This window comes from Bos mutus, chromosome 16 (genome assembly GCF_027580195.1).
Source record: "Bos mutus isolate GX-2022 chromosome 16, NWIPB_WYAK_1.1, whole genome shotgun sequence".
Classification (NCBI taxonomy): Eukaryota; Metazoa; Chordata; class Mammalia; order Artiodactyla; family Bovidae; genus Bos; species Bos mutus.
In genome coordinates this window covers 21,946,684-21,961,972 of record NC_091632.1, presented here as the reverse complement: position 1 = coordinate 21,961,972, position 15,289 = coordinate 21,946,684, and the positions used below count along the sequence as shown (strand labels likewise).

Genomic DNA, 15,289 nt, shown 5'->3' with positions numbered 1-15,289 from the left:
AGGCAAAGTGAAAGAATATGATTGAGAGAATTTTATATTCCTGTTATGATGCTGTCATCTAGGTGTTAGGTGACAAATGCCAGACACGGGGTGGTGACGACAGGGTGGAAAGGAACATTTAGGTGCATTTTGTGAAGGAAGAGTTATCAGGATTTTAGTCAGAGAAGATTTGAAGGTTTAGCAATCAGGAGAATGGTGATACCAATTTATAACAATATACTCGAAGAAGATGAGCTCATTTGGCGAGATGGTGAGTTCAGGTATAAAATATAAAGCTGTAAGTTGTGGAGGACATTACGTTTGTGTAGCAGTCAAGGACAGAAGCTTGGAAGAAAGAGGCAAGCTGGGGATATAATTTGGGATTCATCCTAGTGCACTGTAGATATTTCAGAAGTGTTTGAATGTGTTATTAAGTGGTGCTTGAACTGACTGCTGTCTTTAAAGAGCGAGTGAGGGGCACGGCAGGGCAGCAAATACTCATGGGGATTTCCACAAGTCCTTAGTGTTCTAGTGCCTTCGTCTTAGGGATCCGTCAAGGATTCTTACCCCAAACAACCCAAGGGAGTGTTTACCAGAGATCCATATGGTGGTGTCGTGTCTGGCTCTTACTGTCTTCAGATCAGAATGCTTTAAAATCATGATGACGGATAACTGCTGACATTTATTGACTTGTTATATGCCCATATAATCCTGGGCACATAAAAAGAGTAACCTCTTGATCTCAGTAACTCTGTGAAATAAACATTATGCTCATCCTTCTCTTACAGGTAAGGCACAGGTTGGGTTACATCTGTAAGTCACAGGCAGCCTGGCCTCAGAGTCCATGTTTTTTTTTTCAATTGCAGTATAATTGCTTCACAGTGTTAGGTTAGTTTCACTGCATGCAAAGTGAATCTGCCATATGTATACACCCGTGTTCTTCTTAACCACTACACTTGGCTTCTTGAAACACACATTTCACTTCAGGAAAGGGTCCTACAGATGTCCTCAGAAATTGTCGGGGACTTTCTTTTTATGTCCAGTTAATGCTCTGCTACTGCTGCTGCTAAGTCGGTTCATTCGTGTCCGACTCTGTGCACCCCATAGTGGGCAGCCTGCCAGGCTCCGCCGTCCCTGGGATCGCCAGGCAAGAACACTGGAGTGGGTTGCCATTTCTTTCTCCAATGCATGAAAGTGGAAAGTGAAAATGAAGTTGCTCAGTCGTGTCTGACTCTTTGCGACCCCATGGACTGCAGCCTACCAGGCTCCTCCGTCCATGGGATTCTCCAGGCAAGAGTACTGGAGTGGGTGCCATTGCCTTCTCCAGTTAATGCTCTAGCCCCAGTTAAATAAAGCTACCTTTTTTGGTCAGAATTTTTCTTCATAACTAAAAACACAGCCATTACTTAATCTTGCTCAGTTCCTCAGTTTACAGTTGTGCTTGGTAAACTCAGAAACATTCAGAGGTTGCTGTTAATTCTCCATGAACATCCTTTCTCTGTGTCCAGTCAGCACTTTCTAGCTGTTTCTTCTTTTGAGTGTCTCTTCTCTCCCCAGGTGTAAATGTAACGGACACGCAAGCGAGTGTGTAAAGAATGAGTTTGACAAGCTGGTGTGTAATTGCAAACATAATACTTATGGTGTGGACTGTGAAAAGTGCCTTCCTTTCTTCAACGACCGGCCGTGGAGGAGGGCGACCGCCGAGAGTGCCAGCGAGTGCCAGCGTGAGTGCCCCGGGCTTCCATCTGCTGAGCTGTCTCTAGGACTTCAGGGGGCGGGGGGTGTGGGTGACTTCCTTTGATTCTTCCTTGAGAGGAAGAGCCTGCAAGGCAGTGCTTCTTCCATAATTTGAGTGGGTAGAGATATATATAGATATATAGATACGTAGATATAAAACCTGCATGCACGTCAGAGAAGAATTGTAGATGTGTGGAATTGGCCATAAACATAAACTCGCAGGTTTTCTATTTCCTTGAGGAGCATACCTAACAGAATGGGAGCAGCATGTTCAAGGTCTGGCCTTTCCTTCTAAATACTGGGCCAGTGTTCAGTTCAGTTCAGTTGCTCAGTTGTGTCCAGCTCTTTGCAACCCCATGAATCGCAGCACACCAGGCCTCCCTGTCCATCACCAACTCCTGGAGTTCACTCAAACTCACGTCCATCGAGTTGGTGATGCCATCCAGCCATCTCATCCTCTGTCGTCCCCTTCTCCTCCTGCCCCCGATCCCTCCCAGCATCAGGGTCTTTTCCAATGAGTCAACTCTTCGAGTGAGGTGGCCAAAGTACTGGAGTTTCAGCTTTAGCATCAGTCTTTCCAATGAACACCCAGGACTGATCTTCAGAATGAACTGGTTGGCTGTGTAGCCTACACTAAAATATGGTTTTTCTAGTCTTTTCTTTGTTGCTCTTTAAAATATTCTTCTTCCTTCCAATTCTTATTTCTTCAGACAACCATGGTTGTTGATTAACGTTAGTCAGGTGTGATAAGTAGCAAACTAAGACTCCCATTCAAAAGATTGTTTATCAAAATTATTTTTTCTTTATCTCTCTAGAGAGCGAAATACAGAGAAACTTTTGTACTGCCCTTGTGCCTAGGCGAGAGGCTTTGAGAGGAAGAGTAGATCCTAGTACTCTTAGGAAGAGAGAAAATGAAAAAAGATTATACATTGTGACTGTAGATACTTGTTCTTAAAATATGGTTGTGCCCTGTAGGGGCTATAGCTGCTTAACAGGTGACCCACTTGGTACCGCGGCTTCCCAGTAGATAGAGGCATCTAGTGGGTCTAGGTTTCCCTTCTGGTGGATTTACTTTCTAGTGCATCTAGATTTCCTGCTTCCTTTTACAGAGGTACGTATCGTACCCAGTATGGCTCAGATCACCCCAGTCTCCGTATGCAAGTAATCTGGCATTTTGAAATACATTAGTGGCTAATGTATTTGAATTGTCTGAGCCCTAAAATGGTAAACTGAAACCTGAGTATGAACTGATCCTTGTGCTTGGACTTGGTATTAAAATGAAGGATAAAGACTCTGAAAAATTGTAATTTGACTTGGCTTTTACTTGATGCTAAAGCTGAAACTCCAGTACTTTGGCCACCTCATACGAAGAGTTGCTCATTGGAAAAGACTCTGATGCTGGGAAGGATTGGGGGCCGGAGGAGAAGAGGACGACAGAGGATGAGATGGCTGGATGGACAGGGAGGCCTGGCGTGCTGCAATTCATGGGGTCTCAAAGAGTTGGACACGACTGAGCGACTGAACTGATACTACTATCTGGAGGTTCCCAAGTACAGGAATTAGTTATATTTTAAAGTGAAAGTTACTCTGTTGTGTCCAACTCTTTGCGACCCCCTGGACTATACATGCCAGAATACTGGAGTGGGTACCTTTCCCTTCTCCAGGGTATCTTCCCAACCCAGGAATTGAACCAGGTTCTCCTATATTGCAGTCAGATTCTTTACCAACTAAGCTATGATGGTACCATTTTTGATAAGGATGGACATTTCCTTGTAAGCTGATAACCTGACTATAAACACTTTATTGACAGACATACTTTTTTCGTTTTTTTAAATGAGAAATGTATCTGGTAGTCATTCAACTACCTACCACCTGTCACAGCTCAGAGGTAAAGGATCTGCCTGCAATGCAGGAGATACGGGTTCAATCCCTGGGTTGGGAAGATCCCCTGGAGGAGGAAATGGCAACCTACTCCAGTATTCTTGCCGGGGAAACCCCATGGGCAGAGGAACTACAGTCCATGGGGTTGCAAGAGTTGGACACGACTTAGCATCTAAACCACCACCACCACCATCATCTGTCACAGAGGTGTGGGGGGTTACAGTTTGGTTTGAGTCTTCTAAAATGCTGTTTGTAAAGGAACATGCATCTGACTTAACGTTTTGGCCAACAGCCTGTGACTGCAATGGCCGATCTCAGGAATGCTACTTTGACTCTGAACTATACCGTTCCACGGGCCATGGTGGCCACTGTACCAACTGCCAGGACAACACAGACGGTGCCAAGTGTGAGAGGTGCCGGGAGAATTTCTTCCGCCTTGGGAACAGGGAAGCCTGCTCTCCCTGCCACTGTAGTCCTGTTGGTAAGTGACAGCCAGGGTCTGCTTCAGCCTGATGGTTGGGAGACAAAATAAGCATTTCCTGTATCCCCAGGAAATAAAGCTTTGTTTCCTTAGGATTCTCACAGGTTAAATGCAGAGAGTGAATATTGTTATAACGTGTGAATGATTTGGCATCAGCCTCAACTCTTTAACCAGGTGGAGCGTTTAGATGATTTTCCAATGTGTATAAAACTGGGGTTGGCCTGAGTACAGGTTTTATAAATAATTAGCAATAAGATCATTGAGACAGTTTGAACTTTGACTGTAAAATGTTGGTTAGCTGCTCCGTGAGTTCTTCCTTGTTAATGATTTTGTTTAGTCTAACCTCTTTGGAGGGCTAAACTCCTGCAGCATGTTGCTGTGTGTTCAGAGGAGCTGAGAGCTCTTAGTCTGTTCTACTTTTCCAGGAGTTTGAACTTTATTTGCTGTTCCTGCCTGTGTATACTTAAATTCTAGACACAGGCCCTAAGGAGCCTGTGCTTGTCCACAGTGACTGATTTTGCTTGCAGTTTATCATGGGTACAGAGTTATTTGTTAGTATTTTTCAATAATTATGAGTAGATTCATCTTAGGGTGTATGTCTGGAAAGTTTAAATGTCATACTTTAAAGGAGTATGGTTTTGAGGGAGTTCTGTCTTAAAATTTGATCTTTATTCTCTTGGTTACCATCTAGACCCTGAACACCAATCTACATACTGAATTTCAAGCATTGTTTTTAGTTACCAGTTTTCTTTCTTTGAGACATTAGTTTTACTTTCCTATCTGGTGGTTGACGTTGAGTGCTTTGTATTTCAGGTTCCCTCAGTACACAGTGTGATAGCTATGGCAGATGTAGCTGTAAGCCGGGAGTGATGGGGGACAAGTGTGACCGTTGCCAGCCTGGGTACCATTCTCTCACTGAGGCTGGGTGCAGGTAAGATTTTTTAAGGGGGCAGAATCCAGTTGTAGCTGACTCTTAGTAATAGATCTTGTAGCTTATCTGCAGCCATATAAACATTTCCCCCCCCGTAATAATTATCACCAAGATTTAAGGCTTCTAGCTTAAAGGATGGTTTTGTACAGAGATGAAGCAATTTTTAATGTCTAAATGTGATGGGTGTCCTTGACTGAAATAAAATCCAAATACAAAGATGAGTTTAGGATTCATTTTGATTTTTTATATATTTCTTTCTTTTGTTAAAAAAAATCTGTTAACATGTAAAACAAAAAACTGACTTGGAGCTAAATTTCTTTATCCTCTTATTTCATCATTTCACAGGCCATGCTCTTGCAATCCTTCTGGCAGCATAGATGAATGTAATATTGAAACAGGAAGATGTGTTTGCAAAGACAATGTCGAAGGCTTCAATTGTGAGAGGTAGCTCATTCTTTCTCTGGCTGTGTTGTGTCTTCTCTCATATTTCAGATACAAAAAATACCTGGTTGTATCTTAATCTCTTTCAGATGCAAACCTGGATTTTTTAATCTGGAATCATCTAACCCTAGAGGGTGCACCCCCTGCTTCTGCTTTGGGCATTCTTCCGTGTGCACAAATGCCGTTGGCTACAGCGTGTATTCTATAACCTCCACCTTTGAGACTGGTAAAGTAGACCTTTCCTTTAGTCCCCTAGAACGTGGAGCCTAGGCTTACAGTATTAAAAAAGTCAGTAACTCTTAAGATTTTTTGAGACTATCAACACTTTTTCTTTTAATGTATGTGATTTTTGTTTGGCTTTTAATTTAATGAAAACATATACAGATGGTTTTAGAATTTACCTGGGAGTATAAATGTTATATAAAATAAAAATACTGCTTCAGAGGTATAGCATATATAGGTACTGTTACAGCCTCCATTTACTCAAAAACTTTGATTGATGACTTTCTGTACATTTTGTGGAATATAGAGGACCTGAATTCAGGATGTTTGTGTTTTCATCCTCCGCTTGTAGATGAGGATGGGTGGCGTGCAGAACAAAGGGATGGCTCTGAAGCATCATTTGAGTGGTCCTCTGAGAGGCAGGATATTGCCGTCATCTCAGACAGCTACTTTCCTCGGTACTTCATTGCCCCTGGTAAGTAAGGCTAGGAAGCCGTGTGGTGTGGTGTGTGATGGTGTTTATTCCTGACCTCACGTTCTTGCTCACCATTGTGTCTGCCTTCCAGCAAAGTTCTTGGGCAAGCAGGTGTTGAGTTATGGTCAGAATTTCTCCTTCTCCTTCCGCGTGGACAGGCGAGACACTCGCCTCTCGGCAGAAGACCTGGTGCTTGAAGGAGCTGGCATGAGAGTGTCTGTGCCCTTGATTGCTCAGGGCAATTCCTATCCAAGTGAGACCACTGTCAAATATGTCTTCAGGTAAGACAGTTCGGTTTATAAAATCTGACTTGACCAGAATTATAAAAGTGGCTTCTTTATCTAAGCGCCTCAGGCCTCAAGGTGTGTATTAAAGAAAAACTTTGGGGTTCTCGATGTGACTTTGTAAAAGGGAACTTTCCCCTTGATTACCTGTACCTTTTCCAGCGGTATGGTCAAACCAACAGACTAATCTCTGACGTGGTTAGACCAGCAGAGCAGTGCATTGTGGGTGGCATGGATGACTAAGAAATACTTTCTCAGCACCCAGAATTGTCCTTACAGAGGTTAACGTGCCCCTTCCTTTTCTCTAGGCTCCATGAAGCGACAGATTACCCTTGGAGGCCTACTCTTACCCCTTTCGAATTTCAGAAACTCCTGAACAATTTGACCTCTATCAAGATTCGTGGGACATACAGTGAGAGAAGTAAGTTATGATGTAATTAAGACAATCAATTAAAATGATGATTAGGAAAAAGGATCCATAATCAAAAGATTATCTCTAAAGTCCTGATTATAAACCTGATCCTAAAGAAGTGATATAATAAACTTCCTCATCATACATGAATTGTGTATAAAAATAATGCATTTTGAAACGTCTCTTGAGGACCTGGAGAAAATTAGACAAAAATTAGTAAATGATGTTGTCTTATAATGGGTAAGCCTATTGAGGTTACATTATACATATAATTAGATTTTTCTAAGAATCCCAATATAATTCTACTGGCTCACATTATATAACCTCCATTTCTTTTTTACTTCTTCCTCTGTAATTATCAAGCCCTTTTAACTAAATCAATTATCAAGCCCTTTTAGCTAAATGATGAAAAGTTAAAATTTACTGAATGAACATTTGTTACAATGTTAGATAAATAAAGCTGTTTTTAAGTGTGCCTTTAAATTGTTTTCCTAAAATTTTTTAGAATAAGGACCTATTTCTGTAGAAAGGTAGAGCTTGCTGGGGGAGAGGAATCAGAGCATTGGAGTGGCATTGGCAGTGGCATCAGCAGCTTGGCTGTGTTGATTTTTGAGGTGCCTGCATGAATATCCAAATGAAAATGTCTTATAAGTAGTTAGAAATATGGATGGGACTTAGTTGGGACTGGAGATTTAGAATCAGAGTTGTCAAAATATGGGCAATCATTTTTAAACTTGGAAATATGACAAAAAATGTAAGAAGAGAAAAGAAGCAATCCTGGAAACATGGTTATTTAAGGACCATGATCTGAGACTCAAGAGAAAAAAAGAATTTTAAGGAAGAGGAATAGTTAACAGATTGAGAAAGACAGTACAATTGGATTTTGTTATTTGGCAACTAAAGAATCATTGGTGACTCTTTATTTTAAGAGAAGTGTTGAAACAAGTTAGATTGCAGTGAATTAATTAAATCACAAGTACATTTGAAGATGGAGTTGGAAGCACTTTAACAGTGGAGATGTCTTTCATGATCTAATGTTGAAAAAACCCATAAATATATTAAAAGTTAAACTAAGTTCAAAGCAAAAATAAGAGATGTCCTTTAGCCTCAGGTTGTCAGTTTCTGTATAAACAAGTGATATTTCATAACATGGGGAGATTGAGTTAAAAGATAAGACTGTAAGAGATAGGAGTGGAATGAAAATTAAAGGGAAACGTGCTGGTATAATAAAAACTTGGCCCTTCCATACGATGTTCCTTTTGAGCCTGTCACATGCACTGTTAGGCTGGATAAACCTTTGAGCTAAACCAATATAAGGATTTCTCTATTTTTATTTTCTTTTGAAAACAAGAAAGTGTTATGATACATGGCGTAATGGCATAATGGCTTTGGAATAATTATGTTTGTCAAAGTAGCCCTGATTATTCGAACTTGTTTAATTATTTTTGCTATTTTATGCAGGGCAAAAAATACAGTTGCGTGGTCCTTATTGACAGGTGCTTTCCCTGCTTTCTAAGCCTTAAACTCTATGATCAGTGCCTGCTTTTGTGGCAAAAGAACAAAAACATGGCTTCGTGGCTGTGGCCTTAAACTCCTCCTGTTCCCACGTTCTTCCTTCTGTCTTTTCTTGCCCCAGATCATTGCCCAGTGCTTTTCGTTTTTCACATTGGTGATTGGGTGCGTGTGCTAAGTCACTTCAGTCATGTCCAACTCTTTGCGACTCCATGGACTATAACCCGCCAGGCTCCTCTGTCCATGGGATTTCCCAGGCGAGAATACTGGAATGGGTTATTGTTTCCTTCTCCAGGGGATCTGATTGGGAGAACTGTAAAATTGAAATCTCTGTGTGCGTGTATGTGTGTATAAGTGTGTGTGTGTGTGTGTTTAAAAAATAAAAGTTTGGTATACTGCCATTCCAGATACCTAGCACCAGGTACCTGGAGAAGGCAATGGCACCCCACTCCTATACTCTTGCCTGGAAAATCCCGTGGACGGAGGAGCCTGGTAGGCTGTAGTACATGGGGTCGCTAAGAGTCAGAAACGACTGAGCGACTTCACTTTCACTTTTCACTTTCATGCATTGGAGAAGGAAATGGCAACCCACTCCAGTGTTCTTGCCTGGAGGCTCCCAGGGATGGGGGAGCCTGGTGAGCTGCCATCTGTGGGGTCGCACAGAGTTGGACACGACTGAAGCGACTTCGCAGCAGCAGCAGCAGCAGCGTCAGGTACCACATGATTGCTCTAAGTGCTGTTTTCTAGTTATCTTCTCCAGTAGATAAATTAAACTAATGGTTGGCTGTCTCTGAAATTTTGAGTCTGGTTATCCTTTAGTGCTGATGACTTTTCATGAAGTTTTGGAAAACAGAAGCCAGTCCAGCGATCCTCTTTCCCCCAACCACACACAGGTGCTGGCTATTTGGATGATGTCACCCTGGCAAGCGCTCATCCTGGGCCCGGGGTCCCCGCAACTTGGGTGGAGTCCTGCACGTGTCCCGTGGGATACGGAGGGCAGTTTTGTGAGGTGTGCCTCTCGGGTTACCGAAGAGAAACCCCGAGCCTCGGCCCGTACAGTCCCTGTGTGCTCTGCACCTGCAACGGGCACAGCGAGACCTGCGACCCTGAGTCAGGTGAGAGGACGACCTTTGGGGACGGCTAGACCTAAGCTCTCTTCAGCAGGCGGCTCAGAAACGCCCGCTGTCTTGTTTGCTTGGACGCTCGCCTGTCTTCTCACATCTTCTCTCCAAATAGGTGTTTGTAACTGCAGAGACAACACGGCCGGGCCCAACTGTGAGAAATGCAGTGATGGCTACTATGGCGATTCAACCGCAGGCACCTCCTTGGATTGCCAGCCCTGTCCGTGTCCTGGGGGCTCCAGCTGTGCTGTTGTCCCTAAGACACAGGAGGTGGTGTGCACCAACTGTCCTACCGGGACTACCGGTGAGTCGGCTCTACCCACAGGAGCACTTGGGAAAGAAGAGCTTTGGAAGTTTTTAGGATTTTCTGGTTTGGTTCTGTGACTAGTTTTCCCAGCAGCAAAAGTTTTGTCGGAAACAGGTTTATTATGGATTCATAAAATGCATATCTGATATTAATAATAGCTGACATAATATTTATGGCCAAGTGCTTTTCTAAGCACTTTAACATATGCGGCCTCATTCATGCTCACAGCCCTCCGAGATAGCTTCTTGTATTATCCTCAGGTTGTTTGTTGCTGTTTAGTCGCCAAGTTGTGTCCGACTCTTTTGTGAATCCATGGACCGTAGCCCACCAGGCTCCTCTGTCCGTGGGATTCTCCAGGCAAGAATACTGGAATGGGTTGCTGTTTCCTCCTCCAGGGGATCTTCCTGACCTAAGGCTCCAACTCGAGTCTCCTGCGTTGGCAGGCAGATTCTTTACCCCTCAGCCAATATTTATTTGGTCGCATCGGGTCCTCATTTCCCTGACTAGGGATCCAGTCCACGTCCTTGGCATTGCAAGGCAGGTTTTTAACCACTGGACCACTGGGGAAGTCCACCCTCAGGTTACAGCTAAGAACAGAGGCACAATTAAGTTACCTGTCCAAAGATGGATGGCTGGACATTGAAGGAGCTGGAATTTCAGCCTAGGCATTCAGGTGCCAACGATGATGATTTACTACAAGATACTCTTTCTTATAAGATGTGATTCAAAACTTGATTTTCAGTTTGTGAGGCCGCCCGGGGATTCTTGATGTAAAGTGGCATTTTTAAAATTCTTAAAATTTTTTCTCTAAATCGTTGTTTCAAATGTATCAGAGCCCATCACATTTAGTTAGGAATAAAATATTTTTATAGCTTTGGATACACCTCTGTTCCCATTCTCTGCATTTCTTTCTTTTTGATAAGAACACTGAAGTAGATCTTTGCTGGCGGCTCCAGGAGCTGCCTGTGCTGGTTGAGAGGAGCCTGGGGCTCACCGGTGACAGTGCCCCTGCTTCCACTGACTGGAGCCTCTGTGTAATAAGAGAGGTTCTGGCCAGCCGGCCAGCCTTTGACTCCACTATAAGCTCTTTGTTCAAAAAACATTGCTACAGAGCGTGAACATAAACAGAACAACCGAAACACTGAGCTCATAATCTGCATCTCTCTTGTCTCATCAAAAACACTCTAATTATTGGGAAACATTAAAACACTCCACCTTCCTTCCATTCCTCCCCCTGACCCCACACCGAGCGCCAGGCAGTGCCACACAGGGAGAGCCAGTCATTTGCTTAAGGCACTTGAGGAAATGAGGAGTAGAAGTTAGTATAGAATTTCATATTTTTAACTTTTCTTTTTTTTTTCTTTTGTTTAATAAAAAACCAAAACAGTGGCCCAGTAGAGTCTCCTACAAATAGACTTCTCCAGCCTCGTTCCCCACCACCTGCCTCTGCACTGGCACCTTCTCCTCCAAGCCCCCCCTGGGCTTGTCTTCCCACAGGTGCACCCTACTCGCCCGCCATGAAGTATTGCTCATGAACTAGAATGCTCACCCAACTCTCTTATCCAGATCTCACTTTTCTTAGCCAGCTCCTAACTGTTCTGTGGGTTGAGTTGAATCGTTACTTCCCCAGAATGGTTTTCCTCAGTAAAGCCTCTCTCTGCACCTGCCCCAGGTTCTTAGGACCCTTTACTCTGCTGGCACAGAGTTTAGTAAGTATCTCATGTGTCTACATGCAGAAGCATTTAACAGAGCATTTTGATAAGAGATCCCTCTGCTCATTGTTCTTTCACTGGTCAGTGAACTGAACAGTTAAGCATCGTGGAGTCATTCTCATGTCTATACTAAATAGTACAGACGGTGAAGTAAAAGTATTGGGGATGCTTATAGAAAGATGGAATATCATATAGGAGATTTTAGAAAATGTTGTATTAGTCACTGATTAAGTGCTTCTCACAGAATGTTTGTGAAATATACAGCTGACCCTTGAACTGTATGGGTTCAGGGTTCAAATCACAGGTTTGAACTGCATGGGTCCACTTAATGCAGATTTTTTTCAGTAGTAAATACTGCAGTACGACAGGCCACAGTTGGCTGGATCCATGGACGTGGAATTGTGAATGCAGAGGAACCACATAAGGTGGGGGCTGGAATTTCAGAACTTATTTGTGGATTTCTGACTGTGCAGGGCAGCAGTCAACACCCCCCCCCCCGCCCCCGCAACTCCTTGCATTGTTCAAGGGTCAACTGCATTTGTTTTGTGAGGTATCACCTGGATTGAAATAAATGATCTATAGCAATTCTTGAGGATGTTAATTAGGATATAGAAGTCTGCATGAAACCAGCACAGAACCTGTAAAAAAAAAAAACACAATATTATCACTCTTTATTTTCCTACATTCTTCTTTGCTTTTTATAGCGCTTTTTAGCTGCTTGATATTTTTCTGTGTATTCATTTGTTTATTGCTTATCTCCTCCTTCCTTCCCCAGAGTTAACGTCCTTGAAGCAGGGACTTTGCTCTGTTTTATTCACCTTTGTATCCCTAACACCCAAAATAGTGTTTGGCACATGTGTTTGTTGAATGAATGCGAGTATTTATTAAATAAATGAATAGAGGTTGCAGATGCAAAGTAAGACGTTCCTCATTTAGAAGACTGTTGAAGAATATGAATAACTGATGATAGTCACTGAGATCTTCGTGCATGATTCACTTCTGCATTTAATACTTAAAATGATCTTTTCAGGTAATTAATAATACTAATCTTTTTTCAACAAAATTGAGTGCATGGCTTTGGGATTATGAAGATGAGTAAAGGAGGGTCCCTGCTCTCCAGGGTCTAAAAGTGGAGGGAAGCACAGAGATCATTTTCATACAGTGTGGTTAGTTCAGATAAAGAAACGCACTCAAGAATACTAAAGGAGAAAAAAGACACCTCTCCTGGTACGGGAAGGATAATAAGAGAAGTCTATAAATTGCCCAAGTCATGTAAGTAGTACAGTCTGGATTTGAACCTACATCCTAGACTCTGAAACTAAGGGGCAGGCTAGCTATAGCTTTGGAGGATATTTTGCAACGAGAGCTTTTATGGGCTACCATGTAGCTCTGTTTTGACTTTTCTAGCAGATTCGCTAAGAGTCGGACACGACTGAATGACTTCACTTTCACTTTTCACTTTCATGCATTGGAGAAGGAAATGGCAACCCACTCCAGTGTTTGTTCTTGCCTGGAGAATCCCAGGGACGGGGGAGCCTGGTGGGCTGCCGTCTGTGGGGTCGCACAGAGTCTGACACGACTGAAGTGACTTAGCATAGCATAGCATAGCAGATTTTTCAATTGAGTTTGATTCAGGACAGGTTTTAAGACACTTGAATGCGTCTTTTTGGCTGCGTCGGGTCTCAGTTGCAGCGCAGGGCGTCTTTCGTTGCAGTGCACGGGTTTCTCCCTGGCTGCGGTGCATGGGCTAGATGGTTGCAGCACAGGGGCTTAGTTGTCCCATAGCATGTAGGATCTTAGTTCCCTGACCAGGGATCAAACCTGTGTCCCCTCCATTGGGAGGCAGATTCTTAACCACTGGACCACCAGGGAAGTCCCTAAGACATTTAAAATATGGATCATATCTAAACTAGCTAAAGTAACTGATGAAAAAGCAGAACTGAAGTACTGTCTTAATCCTACGCTGGAGAAGGATCTTGTTTCTGGAAACTGTTGTATTTACCTCAAAGGCAAAAGGGCCCCTAGCTTCCCATCCCCTTTTAACATCCTGTTTCTTCGCGTCCTGCCCCATCCCCAGCTAGATCTTGTTACCTCATCAGTGGTCTCTATTTGCCAGATGCAGTGGTCAGTTTTCTGTCCTTATCTGACCCGGAGTTTCAGCAACACTGGATACTGTTGACTACTCCCTTTGCTCCAGTTTCTCCTCTTGCCTTTTGTGACTCTTCCCTCTCCTTGGTTGTCTTCTCCCTTTCTTCTCTTCTTTTGGGTCTCCCTTTGATCACTTCTGTTTCTTAGCCTGGGGTTTTCTTGTCAACTTTATCTGTATTCTCTCCTTAGGTGAGCACCTCTCACCTTGAGGCTTCAAAAACCCCTCCTTGCCTACAGCTGGAAAATCCATGCCTTCGGCCCTGACCTTGCTCTCTCGAGGGCCAGCTACCTACTTGCTGTCTCTACCTGAATGGTGGGAAGGGAGCCTTCCATCGGCCCCTCCATATCTATTCTCTGTGCTGCTCCACCCTGATGACACCTGTGTGTGCTACCTCACATGGCCACCTCCACTTGGTGGGAAGCACATAGGAGATCAGAGAGGAAAAGAGGATGAGGGCAGAGTATGTATTCCAAGGCCCCATGTCTGAAGCGTCTCTTGGCTCTTGGCAGGTGACCTTCTCCAAACAGCTCTTTCTGATAAAGTTAGAAACTATTAGGTTCTGGTAACTGATCACCCCCTGAGGTCAAGGTTATGGACCTCTGCGTTACTATCCCAAGTACTACTGTACTTGAGATGTCTCAGCAGTCTCCCCTGCCTTCTGTAGATGCTGTCTTTATTAACTCTGCTCCAGTGTTGCTAGTTTGAAGGTGCAAAATATTTTCTGTTGTGACTTTGAATCAGACAGCCAAAGGGATCTCAAATTTAAGCAAATCCAAGCTAGGTCTTTGATTGTCTTCAATTCTGACTCTGTTCTTTGAAGGTGCCAAATATTTTCTGTTTTGACTTTGAATCAGACAGCCAAAGCAATTTCACATTTAAGCAAATCCAAGCTAGGTCTTTGATTGTCTCCAGTTCTGACTCTGTCCCTTCCCTGGTCTTTATCTCCATCCACCTATTTCCTCGAGCTAAAATTGTAGGCTTATCCTTGATTCTTCTTTCTTTCATTGCCCAGGAATCAGCCAGAAGGTGTTAGTCTCTCAAATCTGCCCACTCTTTACCACTTTCACTGGTAACCACCCTGTTCTACACCATCGTCGTCTCTTACCTGAGATAGCTTCCTAATTTGCCGCCATGCTTCACTCTGCTCTCCTACAACCCATTCCCCACACAGCAGCCAGAATAATACTTTTAAAATGTAAATCAGATCTTATCACTTAGAAACACCACCCCCCCCCAAATAGTATCTCACTGCACTTTAATTTAAACCCACTTTCCTTACTGTGCCCTACCTGGCTGCTGTTACTGCTTCCACAAGCTCATCTTGCTTTTCTGGAACATTCTTCCCTTGAATATTATCATTGTTTAGTTCTTGTGTCTCTTCATTGTCATCCCAAATATCTTCTCTTACAGAGGAACCACTCAATATGAAGTAGCCCTTGACCTGTCTCTCTCATCATATTTTCGGGTTTTAACTTTTTTATGTGTGTCAATATCTGATGTGGTTTTATTTATTTGTTTGTGAACTCATCTCCCTCAGGGGCAGCACAAGCCTTGTGAGAGCAGAGACCTCATCCACCCTGTTCTCCACGTCATCCTGGACAACCCTAGAACAGTCTGTATGTGATAGATGCTCAGGCAGTATTAA

At 43.2% G+C, this 15,289-nt stretch overlaps 1 protein-coding gene across 1 annotated transcript in view; it reads left to right on the top strand.

The window, feature by feature from the left end:
* The window catches only part of LAMC1 (laminin subunit gamma 1), a 121,227-nt gene that overhangs the window by 82,290 nt on the left and 23,648 nt on the right, over positions 1 to 15,289 (top strand). Inside the window, exons 4-13 of the mRNA XM_005893079.2 lie at positions 1,537 to 1,703; positions 3,890 to 4,078; positions 4,892 to 5,009; positions 5,355 to 5,453; positions 5,540 to 5,676; positions 6,025 to 6,147; positions 6,239 to 6,428; positions 6,740 to 6,852; positions 9,249 to 9,470; positions 9,592 to 9,780. Coding sequence (XP_005893141.2) covers positions 1,537 to 1,703; positions 3,890 to 4,078; positions 4,892 to 5,009; positions 5,355 to 5,453; positions 5,540 to 5,676; positions 6,025 to 6,147; positions 6,239 to 6,428; positions 6,740 to 6,852; positions 9,249 to 9,470; positions 9,592 to 9,780 — 1,547 coding nt within the window. The remainder of the gene's footprint in view (positions 1 to 1,536; positions 1,704 to 3,889; positions 4,079 to 4,891; positions 5,010 to 5,354; positions 5,454 to 5,539; positions 5,677 to 6,024; positions 6,148 to 6,238; positions 6,429 to 6,739; positions 6,853 to 9,248; positions 9,471 to 9,591; positions 9,781 to 15,289) is intronic.